Source organism: Podarcis raffonei, chromosome 10 (genome assembly GCF_027172205.1).
Source record: "Podarcis raffonei isolate rPodRaf1 chromosome 10, rPodRaf1.pri, whole genome shotgun sequence".
In the NCBI taxonomy this organism is placed as follows: Eukaryota; Metazoa; Chordata; class Lepidosauria; order Squamata; family Lacertidae; genus Podarcis; species Podarcis raffonei.
Window position 1 is genome coordinate 26332356 of NC_070611.1, and position 14900 is coordinate 26347255.

The 14900-nt window shown below is 40.1% G+C and overlaps 1 protein-coding gene across 3 annotated transcripts in view; it reads left to right on the forward strand.

Annotated features, from left to right (window-relative positions):
• Window positions 1–716: 716 nt before the first annotated feature.
• PNPLA8 (patatin like phospholipase domain containing 8) overlaps window positions 717–14900 on the forward strand; it is a 32963-nt gene continuing 18779 nt past the window's right edge. Inside the window, exons 1-7 of one of the 3 annotated variants that reach the window (XM_053404669.1) lie at window positions 717–844; window positions 3598–4771; window positions 6609–6758; window positions 7502–7653; window positions 11881–11975; window positions 13325–13496; window positions 14288–14345. In XM_053404669.1, coding sequence (XP_053260644.1) covers window positions 3683–4771; window positions 6609–6758; window positions 7502–7653; window positions 11881–11975; window positions 13325–13496; window positions 14288–14345 — 1716 coding nt within the window. In that variant the 5' untranslated portion in view covers window positions 717–844; window positions 3598–3682. Of the gene's footprint in view, window positions 995–3597; window positions 4772–6608; window positions 6759–7501; window positions 7654–11880; window positions 11976–13324; window positions 13497–14287; window positions 14346–14900 lie in introns of all 3 variants that reach the window. The other 2 variants (XM_053404668.1, XM_053404667.1) reach the window with 2 other exon arrangements.

Sequence of the window (14900 nt, forward strand, 5' to 3'; positions counted from 1 at the left end):
GTTTCATCCTTGCAGGGTTGCTCCCCAAATTGCAGTGCTGACTAAATTGCGGAGATGTCATAAACCGTTGCAGTATTTTAGCCACGCAGCCATACCAGTACACTTATAAATTATAATAGGAAAGGCTGTTATGTTTTTTTAAGTGTTTACTTAAAAGGGGGAAAAAAATCTCCTCCACTTAAGAGCAGCAACTCATCTGTTTGCAGCGACCTTTTTTTGTTTGTTTCTAGGTGGACACACCAAGGTCTAACTCCAGATACGTTACAATCTTTAAGATTTTATTTTATGGCTTTATATGTGTTGGAAAGCCGCCTAAAGTGGGCAGGGTATAAATAAAACAACAACAATAATAATATTTATTCTTCTTCGTTCTTTCTTTCTTTTTCTTTCTTTGTGCGTGTGCGTTAAATACGGCATCTCCATTATCAACCCGGAAACTCCCTGCCCTAGAGAACGAGACGTGCCCCTTTAAATATTTGTTCTCTCTTTTGCCATTTTTAGGAGACCGGCGGCTATCGAGTTTGTTTGTTGTCGTTAAACGGCGCGTGGCTAAACGTTCCAGCTCGCACGCATGCGTACTAGGTAAAGATGGGGTAGGCGCACGACCCCTCAGGCGCGCGCGCGCGCGCGCGCGCGCGTGTGTGTGTGTGTGTGTGCGTGCTTTATAAATAAATAAATAAATCTCGACGCCGGCGCGTCTCTAGCGCGCGTGCGCGGCCGGCCGCGCATGCTCACCGTCTGGGAAGAAAATGGCCGGTGAGACTGTTGTTCCGGGTTTCGCGTTGGGCGTCCTGCCGGGCGGCCTATAGGGTAGACCGTCGACCTTCGGGGAGCCCTGCTTTGGGTGAGCGACAGCCAGCAGTTCCCTTGGCCTTCCGTCCCCTCGAGCTGCTTCCTTGCCCGGTGTTGTCGTCGTCGTGCGCGCCTTTCCTGACCCGTGTCAGGAACGCGCCTCTTTACCTGGGTCTGTGAGTCGCCCTGTTGCCCCTCTAAGGTTCTCGGTGTTTTGTTTTCCTTGGTTACGGGGTATTTTTGTGTGTGTGTGTGAGAGAGAGTGTGTATTTATGAGTGCCTTTCGTGTACGTTGCGTAGCTTCGGGTTGTCCCTGGCTTAAAAGGCCTTCAGTAGTACCATTTATCTGTCAAAGAGATAAACAACTACATATGTACCTGACATTCAGAAGACATCTGTTCAGGGAAGTTTTTAATGTATGACATATTAGTGTATTTTTGGTATTTGTGGAAGCCGGCCAGAGTGGCTGGGGAAACCCAGCCAGATGGGCCGGGTACAAATAAATTATTATTATTATTAAGTTTTTATAGGTCATGCTTTTATATGTGTTGAAAGCCTCCCTAAGTGGGCGGGGGTGTAAATGATTAAAAAATATTGTTATTACTATTACCAGTGAGCAGGTTGTGAGTTTGAGCCAGGGATCCCGTGGTAGTTTGTCCCAGGGGCGTGTGAATCAGCTGCTGCTATTATTGTTATTTATTACTGAATTTATATACCACCCTATGCCCAGAGGTCTCAGGGTGGTTCACAGAACAAAATCAAAATATAAAACCTCAAAATATATAAACAAAATAAAAACAACAAACCAGTGAGTGATAATACACAGCCTCTCCTCATACACCTGGTGTCTGGGGGATGTGAGGTTCTGCTTAAGGCTGAGACTTCAAACATTCACTGTTTCCCTAAAGGTTGCCCACCTGATATTATGGGGCCCTGGGGACTTTCATTCTTTCTCTCTCTCTTAGCTTTGGCTCTTAATATAAAGGAAGGAACACAATAGTATATGTGATGCCTTCCCTCTATATCTCCCTCTCTCCCCATCATTTGAAAACCCTTATAGACGCATAGAATTATAGAGTTGGAAAGGACTACGAGGGTCATCTAGTCCAACCCCTGAAATGCAAAGTTTGGGGCTCAAACCCGTGACTTTGATATTAAACGTATCATGGTCAGTAGACTGAGTAGCAAAATAGCTTTTAATATTCCTGTTTGTTTGTGTGCATATAATTAAGACTTTTTTCCGCAAGAATGTTTGCTTTTGGAATATTTTCTGACTGTTTAAGGTTTTGAGCTGTTCTCAATCTTTAAAAAATGGGTGTGTATGTGGTTGGTTATTTCACTAGCTTTTCTGCCTTCCACTGGGCTAAAGATCTATTACGGAAGAAGCCACTATATTGTGTATGTGACTAGCGTACGGCTTTGGTGTGGTCAGTCTTGTGCCCTGAAAACACACGTAATGCTTGACAATTTGCTTAATTGTATTTGTGAGCTTATATCCAGCTTATCCTCTAAGCATGTCTCACTGAAACCCAAAGCTATTAGGCTCTGAATGTTTTCCTCCTGGTTTTAAGTGTATTCCTGTATGCAAGTGCTCATCTTGTCAGTTATAAATAGTGCCTTGTAATGTGTGATCTTGGCTGTTCAACAAAGATACTAGGAACAGATCATGCAAGTGTCATGTGCCCTGTTGTCAGCTAGCTATTCTCTGTTGCTCAACTTGTTCATTGCTTAAAATAAAATGATTGTATACAGCTTTTCTTTCCTTAGAATGCAAGGGCAGCCCAAAATATGAAATGCACCAAGCGGCATTGGGGCACACACAGGCTGATTTGATGCAGTACTTCAGTGGAGAACTATTCTAGGAAGTTTCCCTGAAACATTTTCCCCAGAGGCATTGTTGATTGCAGTGAGAAATTCGATAGACTATTCATGCCAAAGTGCAATGAAGACGTAATGGTTGGTGTCAAAGTTCAGTGAAAACTTAATGTGGTGAAAGAGTTGCTTTAGATTTATAATTGTTGGATTAAGTGATGCAACTGGCAGTGGGTTGTGGTTGTTTTTTGATTGTGGTAGTGCTTCCATTTGCACAGGGCAGAATGTCTAATTCTCACTGATACTTCATATTCTGTTCCCCCAAAAAGCTTTTCCTGGAGGTTGGAAGGTTCTGTGGTATGGCATAGAGACCTGCATTTGGTAGGGGTGAAAATGAGGTGCTTTGCTTTACACTAACAGAAGCACTTTCACTAATATAAACCACCATGGGAATGAATCTTATTTCTAGTATGGTTAGCTAAATCTGTGCCTAATTACACTCTTTCCTTGTTCTTATAGGAATGAATACAATGGTGCCTTTTATCTCATATTCTATACTTTGAGGGAGTCAGCATATTCTCTATTTTATTCCAGGCATCCCCAAACTTGGCCCTCCAGATGTTTTGGGACTACAGCTCCCATCATCCCTGACCACTGGTCCTGTTAGCTTGGGATGATGGGAGTTGTAGTCCTAAAACATCTGGAGGGCCGAGTTTGGGGGTGCCTGTTTTATTCTATTGCTTAATATGTAGCTATTCTTGGAGATGTTCTGATACCTTGCTTCAATGCGTTACACTGTATTTGAGTATTGGTAATCCCTATAGCTAATTTCAGATTACTTTTGTTTAACTCCTTAAAGAAATGGCTTCCCAGAACGATACAATTCTAAATTTGATAGGCTAAGATCAAGTATACTCACTACTGGAAACTCTGATTTCTCTTTGTCGAGCATACTTTGCTCAATAGACTAACACTCTTTATTTTTCATTTCAGGTAACATTCTGAAGAGTGATGTTTCCTTTTAAAAAAAGATTTCTGGACAAAACAAATTTATGGATGACTTCAGTATTTATACGTAATGTCAATTCAATTGTCTTTAGATGCCTATCTGTACTTAGTAGCTAGTTCAAAAAGCCTTTGTAAACAAAACACCAGACGACTGTATTACTTGTACAGACCTAAGCTTTTTTGGAGTATAACTCAAGCTATTCCTTTTAGAGTTTTTCACACAAGCAAACCATATTATAAATGGGGAGGAGACAAAGCACTATGGTATAACAAGCACTTCTGTTATCATGACTCCTTGCATTACAGAGCTTCTAAACTTAGTACTTCTAAGGAATTGACAAAAACAAGCAGTCGCATGTCACGATTTAAGAACACTTTAGAATCTGTCTCAAAAGCTGTGTCTGGAACTCACAGTGAACTGATTTCACGGATAGCTCGGCTTAAGCCACATTCTGGTATACTGAACAGATCGGCTGAAAATAATGGCCAAGAAAATAGTTTTCATACGAACCCAGAAAATGTCAGACAAGCTGCAAACAACAGAAGTCAGGAAGACTGTGATGATAGCATAGATAGTAAGAAGCTTGTGCCTGTAAGTGAAGACTTGGGTCCCAGTAGTACTAATCGTGGTTCATTGAAAGATCCTGCAGATTTCAAAAATAGCCTTTTTCATGTTAGCTATTTTGCTACAAACTTTGGAGAAACATACAATTTTCTAGCAAATCACATCAATTGGTACTTTAGCACTGGTGGTATGGCTCAAGAGAAAAAGGGGAATGGTTCCCCCCCTAAATCACAGACTCAGGAGGGGAAGACACTTGATACACCAGAAGATGACATATTAAGTAATGAAAACAGAATGAATGCAGTATCTGCCTTAATACCTGCAGCACAGTCTCCAGACTCTGCAAACGCCAGTGCCACCGCTCCAGCTTCCAGCAAAAAGGGTATTGCAAGTTTTCTTTCTTACCCAAGTAACAGTGTACAGGCCTTTGTGGATAGTTACATTGGAGGACTGGTCCCAAAGTTACGATCTGATCCAAAAACCGCTTTGCCAGAAAAGAGCAAAGTACAAGAAAGTGAGGATAAGTTGAAAGATGACGAGGAGGCTAAACGTGCGGAAGAGAAAGAGAGGAGGCTGTCCCTTCAAAGGGAAAAGGTAAACCTCCTTAATCATCACTTCATAAGCTATTTTGTTATGTAACAGATAAAATATAGTTATAGACAATAGAAGAAAATGTGGGGGGGGGGGCGGACCAACAACCCCAAACGCCTGTGTCATTGATTTTAACAGAACAGAGTATAGAATATTTTTAAAACTTAAGAAGCAGCTTTGTGAAAGTACTTACATGGTTAAAGTATACGTAGAGATTTTTGATTTATTTTGTACACTCTTACCGTAAATGAACTAAGTAATTGGATGAATTGGCTTTCTATTTAAAGAGTGCTAGTTTGCAGCAACCCTGTAAATTAGTCTATAAAAATGACTGCCTATGCAAAAGTAACAAAAATCAGGTACAGAACATCAACAGCCTTGAGGTCAGGAGATAATTCATTAGCTTTTAACTTAAAAACAGCCCTACCTGTTCACCGGGAGGACTTTAGTCACCACAGACAAATCAGTGTTCAGAATACTGCTGTTGGCCTTATAGGGCTGTGGTAAGGGCTGCCAGAGTGAGCTTAGTTGAACACAACTCTGTATTGAGCACTTTAAAGTGCTGTTTGTGTCCCACTCTTGTTTTTTCTACTGTCTTCCCTACAACTCTCTTCAGTAAGTTACTGGTGCACAACAGTACAGTGGAACCTGGGTTTCGAACAGCTTAGTTGATGAACAAATCGGCTCCCGAACGCCAGAAACCTGGAAGTAAGTGTTCCGGTTTTCAAACTTTTTTAGGAAGCCGAAGGTCCAGTGCAGCTGCTGGCTATTGTTTCTGGGGCATCTGTGCCAATCAGAAGCCGTGCCTTGGTTTTCAAACGTTTCGGGAGTCAAATGGATTTCAGGAATGGATTAAGTTTGAGAACCAAGGTGCCACTTTATTAGCCCAGAACCCTTACTACATATTTCTGGACTTGAGATAAAAAAAAATCTGAAATGCTTATAAAGCTCTCCCTGTTTGTCAGACATGGAAATAATTGCTGGAAACTACACGGGGGGGGGGGAGTAGTCTTGTACTCAGGTTCTTCTTGCAGGTTTCACATGGGTTGGCCACTCTTGAGAACAGGATGCTGGACTAGATGGTCCATTGGTCTGATTCAGCAAGCTTTTCCATGTTTTTATAATTATTAACTCAGCAGAGGTAACAAGGTAAGTGGTTATTTTCAGTTTCAGTCTAAAAAAATTAAAATGATGAAAATATTATTTAGCAAAAAAAAATGCATTTTTATTAATTCCAGAGGCATTTTCTTAGAACAAAGCCACCAAAATCCTTCTGGTACCTTAAAAGCTGCAGTCCTGTACGCATTTATTTGGGGTAAGCCCATTAAAGTCAATGGGACCTCTGAGTGTACATGTATAGGATTGCACTGCATGACACTTGTAGTAATGCCAGGATTCACGTAATCAGATGCAAGGAATGGTCATGAGTAGTGAAAATCTAAGCATGTCTGTTTAGAAGTTGTATTTTCAAAGGACTCCCTGATAAGTGTGCTTGGGATTGCAGCCTCAAGTGGATGCCTATTTAACTTATGCTCATAGAGAAAAGGAGGGAGCCAACTGCCTGCCTGTCATTTTTAAAATGTGCTTGATAAAGTGGGTTCTGGCCCACAAAAGCTTGTGTTGCTAGATCCCTTAGACCAGTGATCTTCAGCTGGTGGCTTGGGACCCACTACTGGGTCACAGCAGCAGCACTGCCAGCATACAAATATATGATTAAAGGTTAAGAAATGGGTCCCTCAAATGCACATTTGGGTTGAAGGTGGGTCCTGAGTTTGAATTGGTTGAAGACATCTTAGATATTTGATTGATTTTTAAAATTAATAAAACATTCTCTTCTTAGATTATTGCAAGGGTGAGTATAGATAACAGAACCCGGGCTTTAGTGCAAGCATTACGGAGATCATCTAACAGAAGAGTCTGTATCAACAGGGTTGAAGAACTGACATACCATCTCTTGGAATTTCCAGAAAGTAGAGGAGTTGCTGTTAAGGTACAAATCAATTCTATCATCTCACCATGAATTGAGAATGAAATCACATCCTCATTTTGGAAATAATAATTGTAAGCTATGTATTTTACAACAATATATAACATCTAAGTGCATATTCCACTTGATATCAGGCTATATAAGAATCAGTGGCTTCTTATATCCTGCCAAGATGTTGTTGGTCACCAGCTCTCATCAGGCCCAGCCAGCATAGCCACTTGTCAGGAATAATTGGCATTGAAGTTCCACAGGTTAGCCATTGCTGCACTAAAGTTACACCAATAACTGGTGCAGGGACTGTAATGTTATATAATATTCAAAGATCACAAGGTTGTAATACACAAAAGATTCAGAAGTTTTTTGGAGATAATCACAGTCATTTTTGACTTATAGTAGAATCTGGAGTTGAGGATATCTAGTTAGTTACACATTTTGAGTATTTTGACTTTCATTATTGTCCTGCAACTTGAAAAATAACATTTTTCAATAACTGGAAGGTTCTAATAACATGATCCTGTGAGTCCTACAAATTTTATTGGGATTTGTTTCCTGAGATGTGTGCTTAGGATTTCAGGCCAAGTATAGTATGTGTAAGAAAAGTGTGAAGAAAACATCAATGCTTTCTTTTAAATTTAACAGTATTTACTTTCGTAAATTTCATTTTAGTTTTGTATCTGGTGCTCTGGAGAAGCACCAGATAGATTAACACTTTTGTGCTGCATTTAAAATCTTTATTTTGTTTCCAGGAAAAAAGCATTCCATGCTTGTTGCGACTAAGGCAGGCAAATGACGAAGCTCTTCAGGCTGCTGTCAGGGAATCATTGGCTGTAATTGGCTATACAGACCCTGTAAAAGGGTGGGGCATTCGAGTTCTCACTATTGATGGCGGGGGAACAAGGTAGGGCTGTGAAAGTTACATCTGTGTCTTTAGCTGGAGTGAATTAGTTTTAAAGTTTTAATTAATTTGTATATCTCCCTTTTAGTATAGACAGCAGAGGTAGTCCTCTTCCTATCTGAGCTAAGAGAGAAAATAAAGTAGCACGCTTGGAGATTAAAAATACAATTTTGCACGCTTCATTGTGTCACTGGATTCATAAATTTGCATTTATGCCCTTGTACTATAATAGTTTGCTTCTGTTTGAAGAGCACTGGAAATTCTCATAGTGAAGTCAGTTTCTTGAGGATTGATTTACATGCAGCACCATTGTGTGCCAATTCATGAACATGACTTGTGTTTACATGCTCGCTCCTCATGTTGTCTTCCTCTTTCTGTGCAACCCGAGTTTGCCATTACATCTGAACGAGCAAATAATGGTTTGCACAAATATATTATCTGAATAGCTTTATGCTAGTTTGCAATCTTCATGCAAATATAGTTTGAGGATTCAGTCATAGTGGCAAGCTAGACTTCCTGCAAAAGTGAAAGGAACTAAAGTGGAAATGGAGGAGGAAACACAGGCATACATGAATCAGTGTAAAGGATGGACCAGCCTTAACATATTTTTCAGAATTTATCCATAACCATAATAATTGGAAAGTTTTTTTCCATTAGCAAGATGGAAGTGTGGCAAGACCATAGACTGGAGAATAGTTATGGGTCCCTGACTTCATCATCATATTAAAGTGCTGGAGGGGGTTTGCCTGCTTTTGGCCTGTCATTAGGCTGAATTTTGTTTCTTTTAAATAAAATGATCTTTCAAGTCTAATTCCTAAAATAAGTGTATACAACTGTATATTATTTTCAGCACTTGATACCCACATATTTGTTTGAAAGGGGTCACTTGAGAGTGTCCCACTTTCATTTACTAACAGACTGAAATTCTCAATTGATATCGCAAGCAACTTGCATCTTCAGCCAGGTTTATTTTAGTGTAAACATGACAAATATGTAAATGTTTTTAAATAACACTTCTGTTTAAATTTATTTATGAATTTGTTTCTCTTGGGTCGTGATCACCTGCTCCATCCTCTATTGTTGCTGAACAGTAGAATCTTATAGAGTTTAGATTAGCATATACTAATATCTCTGGAATGCGGAAAAACCTTTATTGGTATTTGTGTAGTCAGTCTTGGAAAATACATGGTGAGTTCATTAGTCTTAGGATGGGGTAGTTTCTCAAACAGCATGAAACCGAGCAAGCAAACTGTTACAATTATTATTAGCATTTTTATCCTGTTCTTTAGGCAAAACATGCTTGAATACCACCTTCTCAACTATCAGTGAGAAGACAGGTCCCTGTTGTCAGGTTCACAAACTAAAAGACATGACACAAAAGGAGAGCAGACTGGGAGGGAGAAAGAAAAAAGCAAGCTCAGACACCAATACCTTAGTTACAGAGATTTTAAGGTTTACAGCAGGAATCGAAAAATTTGGAGAAGAGCAGATGAAGAGGTCTTGCAGTCCCATCTCTCTTCTCTTAGCCGAAGGAGTGGCTGATGTAAATGGAATTGAGGAGTTGATGTAGCTGGGTTTAAGCAGACCAATGGAAAGGCACTGTATAATATGCTTTTATGTTGAACACCTTGCTGATTAGTAGTCATTTTTTCTTAGATAGAACAAGGTTTTTTTCCGTATCTGAAGAGAAAATCAAAGAGCTATGTAGTAAACACAGTGGCTGTTGGCACCCTTGTTTAATTTAACTAATGTATCTAGAATGGGGGGACCCGGGTGGCACTGTGGGTTAAACCACAGAGCCTAGGACTTGCCAATCAGAAGGTAGGCGGTTCGAATCCCCATGGCGGGGTGAGCTCCCGTTGCTCGGTCCCTGCTCCTGCCAACCTAGCAGTTCGAAAGCACGTCAAAGTGCAAGTAGATAAATAGGTACCGCTCCAGCGGGAAGGTAAATGGCGTTTCCATGCGCTGCTCTGGTTCGCCAGAAGCGGTTTAGTTATGCTGGCCACATGACCCGGAAGCTGTACGCCGGCTCCCTCAGCCAATAAAGCGAGATGAGCACCGCAACCCGAGTCGGCCACGACTGGACCTAATGGTCAGGGGTCCCTTTACCTTTATCTAGAATGGACAAGGTCAGCAAACTTCGCTAGCGGTCGGATCGCCCACGCGCGGGAGCGCACACACCCATGCGCATGCGCTCACTTCCGTCACTCTTTCCCTGCTGGCTTTTGGAGCCATGGCCGGGGGGGGGGGGAGGCGTCTGCGGCTTCTGATTGGCTGCAGGAGCTTCCTGCAGCCAATAGGAAGTCATGGCTGCATCTCGGAAGTCACTCCCTGCATGAAGCTAAACCAGTGTGGTACTCCAGTTTAGCTCCATGCGGGGACTGACTGAGTGGGTGGCAAGGGCCGGGGGGCGGTTTAATGACCCCCTCGGGCCGTATCCAGCCCGTGCACCGTAGTTTGCCGACCCCTGGACAAGGCCATATCTGTGTTTCCTTTTGAATGTTTTTAACCCAGAGCCATATCCTAAAACAGGAAAGAATGATGCATGTGAGCATGTTAAATTAAAAAGAAAAGAAAACTTCATTGGTTATATAATTGCCTGTGGAAAAAATAGTGACAGATATCCAGTTTCTTTCACTGGCAATAGAAATGGTTTAGGGCAAGCATTTTTCTTCGATATTTTGTCATATTTAATGGACCATTTATAAGAATTACAAGCCACCTTTGGTTTAGAGTTGAGATGGCTAGGAACATGTTGAACAAATTGTCCTTGGTAAAGTCCCTGTAAAGCTCTTTGTCGTTTCTTTTCATCCAGTGCTCATTGCCAGTTATGGTGACATTTTGGACTAATCTCACCAACTGTCAACTAACATAAATTTGACACTAACCAATTAATTGCGCATAAAGTACAGAACTGCCTGAAAGCATTAATTACTCGTAATCATTACCATTCTGTCTTGTTTTGAATCAGTGAGCTGTGAAGGTATGTGGTAATGTATTCTTGTTTCTGCTTTCCTTAGCAACTACTTTCTCGCTTGATGTCTTCTTGGTATCTGGGCTCCTTCTAGCACACATTATCTCCAAATGCCATGATTTCAGTTTTTGCCTTGGCAATTTCTGTTTTAACGGTGAAGCTGCCATTAGATTTGTGCTCCACAAAATAAATTTCACCAACCTTTGCCCTTAAATTCTCACTGGGTATAAAAGTGTTAATTAACAAAATAATAATATTTCAGCTTTAAAATGATAAAATATACTGGATTGGATTCAAAGGATTGTGTACAGCTGAGTTCTTCCTCAAAGTAGACCCATTGAGATTAATGAGCACAGCTAAGTTAGGTCCATTCATTTTGGCGGGTCTCTTCTGAGTATAACTTAGTTTAATACTACCTAATGAGCCTAAGATAGTTGTGTCCATTAATGTCAGTTGGTCTCTTCTGAGTAGGACTAGCACTGACTCTTAGCTCAAAGTTCCTTTCATCGGACAGAAGTATTATGGTCCTAAATTGCCAATAAGGTCTGAGGTTGATGTCGTCTTAGGCACAATTTCATACAAATTCATGTATGTATGTTAGGACTTAATAACTAAGATAACCAGAAAGTCAACAATGTGTGCATGTTTCACTTTGTTGGCTTCTTTTATTTCTCAAACACACAACCTATAAGATCTTAAGTTGCCAAGGTGTCATGCAGTTCAGGTGTCATCTTTGATGAATAATTTACATATTTAGTATTCCCTGTGGTCAGCTACCTTAGGACTGATGCAGTTTCATAGCTTACATGTTTTGAGCATTGGTTGCTGTGGAATGGTGCAAAACTGCTCTGCTTTTGAATATGCTCTATGATTACCATTACTATATCCTACTGCAGAAGATTGTGACCACTAGGAATATTCCACTTCAGAGCTACTGGTAGAGAGGGGAAATTACTGACTTTAAAGTCAGCATTGCTTCTCTATTCTTTACCAACCTTAGTAACCTTTTTATTTTTCTTTCCTAAAAAGTATATATTTCCTGTGACCTGTATAGGAAACACTTATTAAAGCATATTAACTGGAAGAGATCAATCAGTTTTGAACGTGTTCTTTGCCTTTAAATATGCCACATTTTCCAGGATATAGCAATGGATGATACTGAAAGCTTGATAGCTGGTGACTTAAACATACTGTCACTTGGCTTTTACTTAACAAATGATAACTTGCATAACATTTTTGGTTTTATTGTGTTACAGGGGTTTAGTAGCACTTCAGACACTTCGTAAGCTAGAAGAGCTCACTGGAAAGCCGGTTCATCATCTTTTTGACTACATTTGTGGAGTGAGTACAGGTAAATAGGTCTGCATGGATTTCTGAGCAGCATTCCCCATCACACTGTTCAATTGCATTATCTATGGCCGATCTTATTCAACATCTTTATCAACGACTTGGATGCTGGACTCAAGGGCATCCTGATCAAATTTGCAGATGACACCAAACTGGGAGGGGTGGCTAACACCCCAGAGGACAGGATCACACTTCAAAACGACCTTGACAGATTAGAGAACTGGGCCAAAACAAACAAGATGAATTTTAACAGGGAGAAATGTAAAGTATTGCACTTGGGCAAAAAAAATGAGAGGCACAAATACAAGATGGGTGACACCTGGCTTGAGAGCACTACATGTGAAAAGGATCTAGGAGTCTTGGTTGACCACAAACTAGACATGAGCCAACAGTGTGACACGGCAGCTAAAAAAGCCAATGCAATTCTGGGCTGCATCAATAGGAGTATAGCATCTAGATCAAGGGAAGTAATAGTGCCACTGTATTCTGCTCTGGTCAGACCTCACCTGGAGTACTGTGTCCAGTTCTGGGCACCACAGTTCAAGAAGGACGCTGACAAATTGGAACGTGTCCAGAGGAGGGCAACCAAAATGGTCAAAGGCCTGGAAACGATGCCTTATGAGGAACGGCTAAGGGAGCTGGGCATGTTTAGCCTGGAGAAGAGGAGGTTAAGGGGTGATATGATAGCCATGTTCAAATATATAAAAGGATGTCACATAGAGGAGGGAGAAAGGTTGTTTTCTGCTGCTCCAGAGAAGCGGACACGGAGCAATGGATCCAAACTACAAGAAAGAAGATTCCACCTAAACATTAGGAAGAACTTCCTGACAGTAAGAGCTGTTCGACAGTGGGATTTGCTGCCAAGGAGTGTGGTGGAGTCTCCTTCTTTGGAGGTCTTTAAGCAAAGGCTTGACAACCATATGTCAGGAGTGCTCTGATGGTGTTTCCTGCTTGGCAGGGGGTTGGACTCGATGGCCCTTGTGGTCTCTTCCAACTCTATGCTTCTATGGGATGTGCAAACAAGGTCAATATATTCTTACACTCTAGGTGGCACTATAAATGAATGCTTAATGTGAATATCTCAGTTATATTAGCATGCATTTATCAATTTCTAAACTCTACAAATAATTTGTCATAAAATATGTCTCAAGGATATTTATAATCAGGTTGCATAGACATTGAAATAATATTTACACTCCAGAGACCAAAATGATCCTGATTTTTTTTTAACTTTTAGAATATTCAAAGTATAAAGATTTTTATATCTTTATGCTGTGCTCCTATAAATGAGGCATTAGGTAATATTCATATAAAATACCACATTTACAATTTATGAATCATGTTTGCTTTTAGGTGCTATATTGGCATTTATGTTGGGGCTATTCCATATCCCTCTGGATGAGTGTGAAGAACTTTATCGTAAACTAGGAACTGATGTGTTTAAGCAAAATGTCATTGTTGGGACAGTTAAAATGGGCTGGAGCCATGCATTCTATGACAGTGAAATCTGGGAGAAGATTCTTATGTAAGTTAAATTTATCTATTGATTTGTTTAAAATCATCACTAATTTTGCTTACTTCAATGTACATCAAAGTATTAAATAGGCACAGTCCTCATTCTACCATCCTGTAAATTCTAAGAATTCATATCACAGTGACAAATGTTATTGTAACAGAGGAGTATAATATTAACTGCAAGTAGATAGGTGCCTCCATATCTTTAAAGTCCATGGTTGTTTGTTCAGGCTGCCAAACCATTTGAAAGTCTTTTAATATAATTTTGTTTCTGACAAATAAATTGAGTTGAGGCCCTCTGTTTTCTTTTTACATGCCCAACTGCTCAATAGCACTCTTCATTGTGATTCATTATTTTCACTAAAATTCCTCACCACCTGAGGAATTTTGTCTGTACGGTAAAACTGCTAAAACTGTGGTAAATGTTAAAGTGTTCTTGCCGTTGGTCTAAAAGAAAACAAAAATGGTACAGAGTTTGGATCTAACCTATTAAGTTAGTTGAAATTGAGTCCCATAGATTTCTGTCGGAAGTAAAACATGACTAATTTGTCAAATTGATTTCAGTAGATGCTACGGTCAGCTGATTTAGTCTGGATGCAGTCCAGTAGAATCCAAATAAATGATCTCCCTTGCCTAAGCGTTTAGAGCATGAATATATAGTATGTGAGAATAGTATGTGAGAAGGAATGACAACTGAAGATCAGGGCAGCTGTATTTCTTTAGAAATATTTTTTTAAAATGGCAGACAGCATATTAAAAACAATAAATCGTAACTTGTCATGTTTTGTCCTTTTTCCATAGAGAGAGAATGGGATCAGATGTTATGATTGAAACAGCCAGAAATCCCAGATGTCCTAAGGTCAGTGTACTTGATCAGTTTGTTTTTTTTAAATATACTGCAAGCATGTAAGATTGTTTAAACATGTGTTGCACAACATGTCCTAAGGTCAATTAAGTATTGTTCATCTTTGTTTTAGAACTCTTTTCTCAGTGCTCAGTTCCTAATGTTACCATCAGCATGTAGGAAATGGGCATTTAAACATGCAAGTAGGTACAGAATTTAATTCTGTAGGCACATTAATCCAATGAGTGGTCATTGGAAGTTAAAAAGTAAAAATGTGTTCCTCAATCTGACAAATTCTAAACCAGATCCATAGTAGGATGAGTGCATATATATTTTAGCCACCTAGATTCCTAAGTTTCTTGGTCAGTCCCTTGCAAAGTTCAATATGAGCATGATTCTAATTTTTGCAGTATGTGTCCTCTAAGCAAGCAGTTGCCAGTGGGGAGAGAGTGACAGGAAAAAAAACCAAGGAAGAGGTTCCCTGGCCACTGTCTTTCTCTAACCCTAAGTACTTGGTATTGGGAAAAGGATTTCCACCTCATCTTTTGTCATGAACCAATCCCTGTCTTA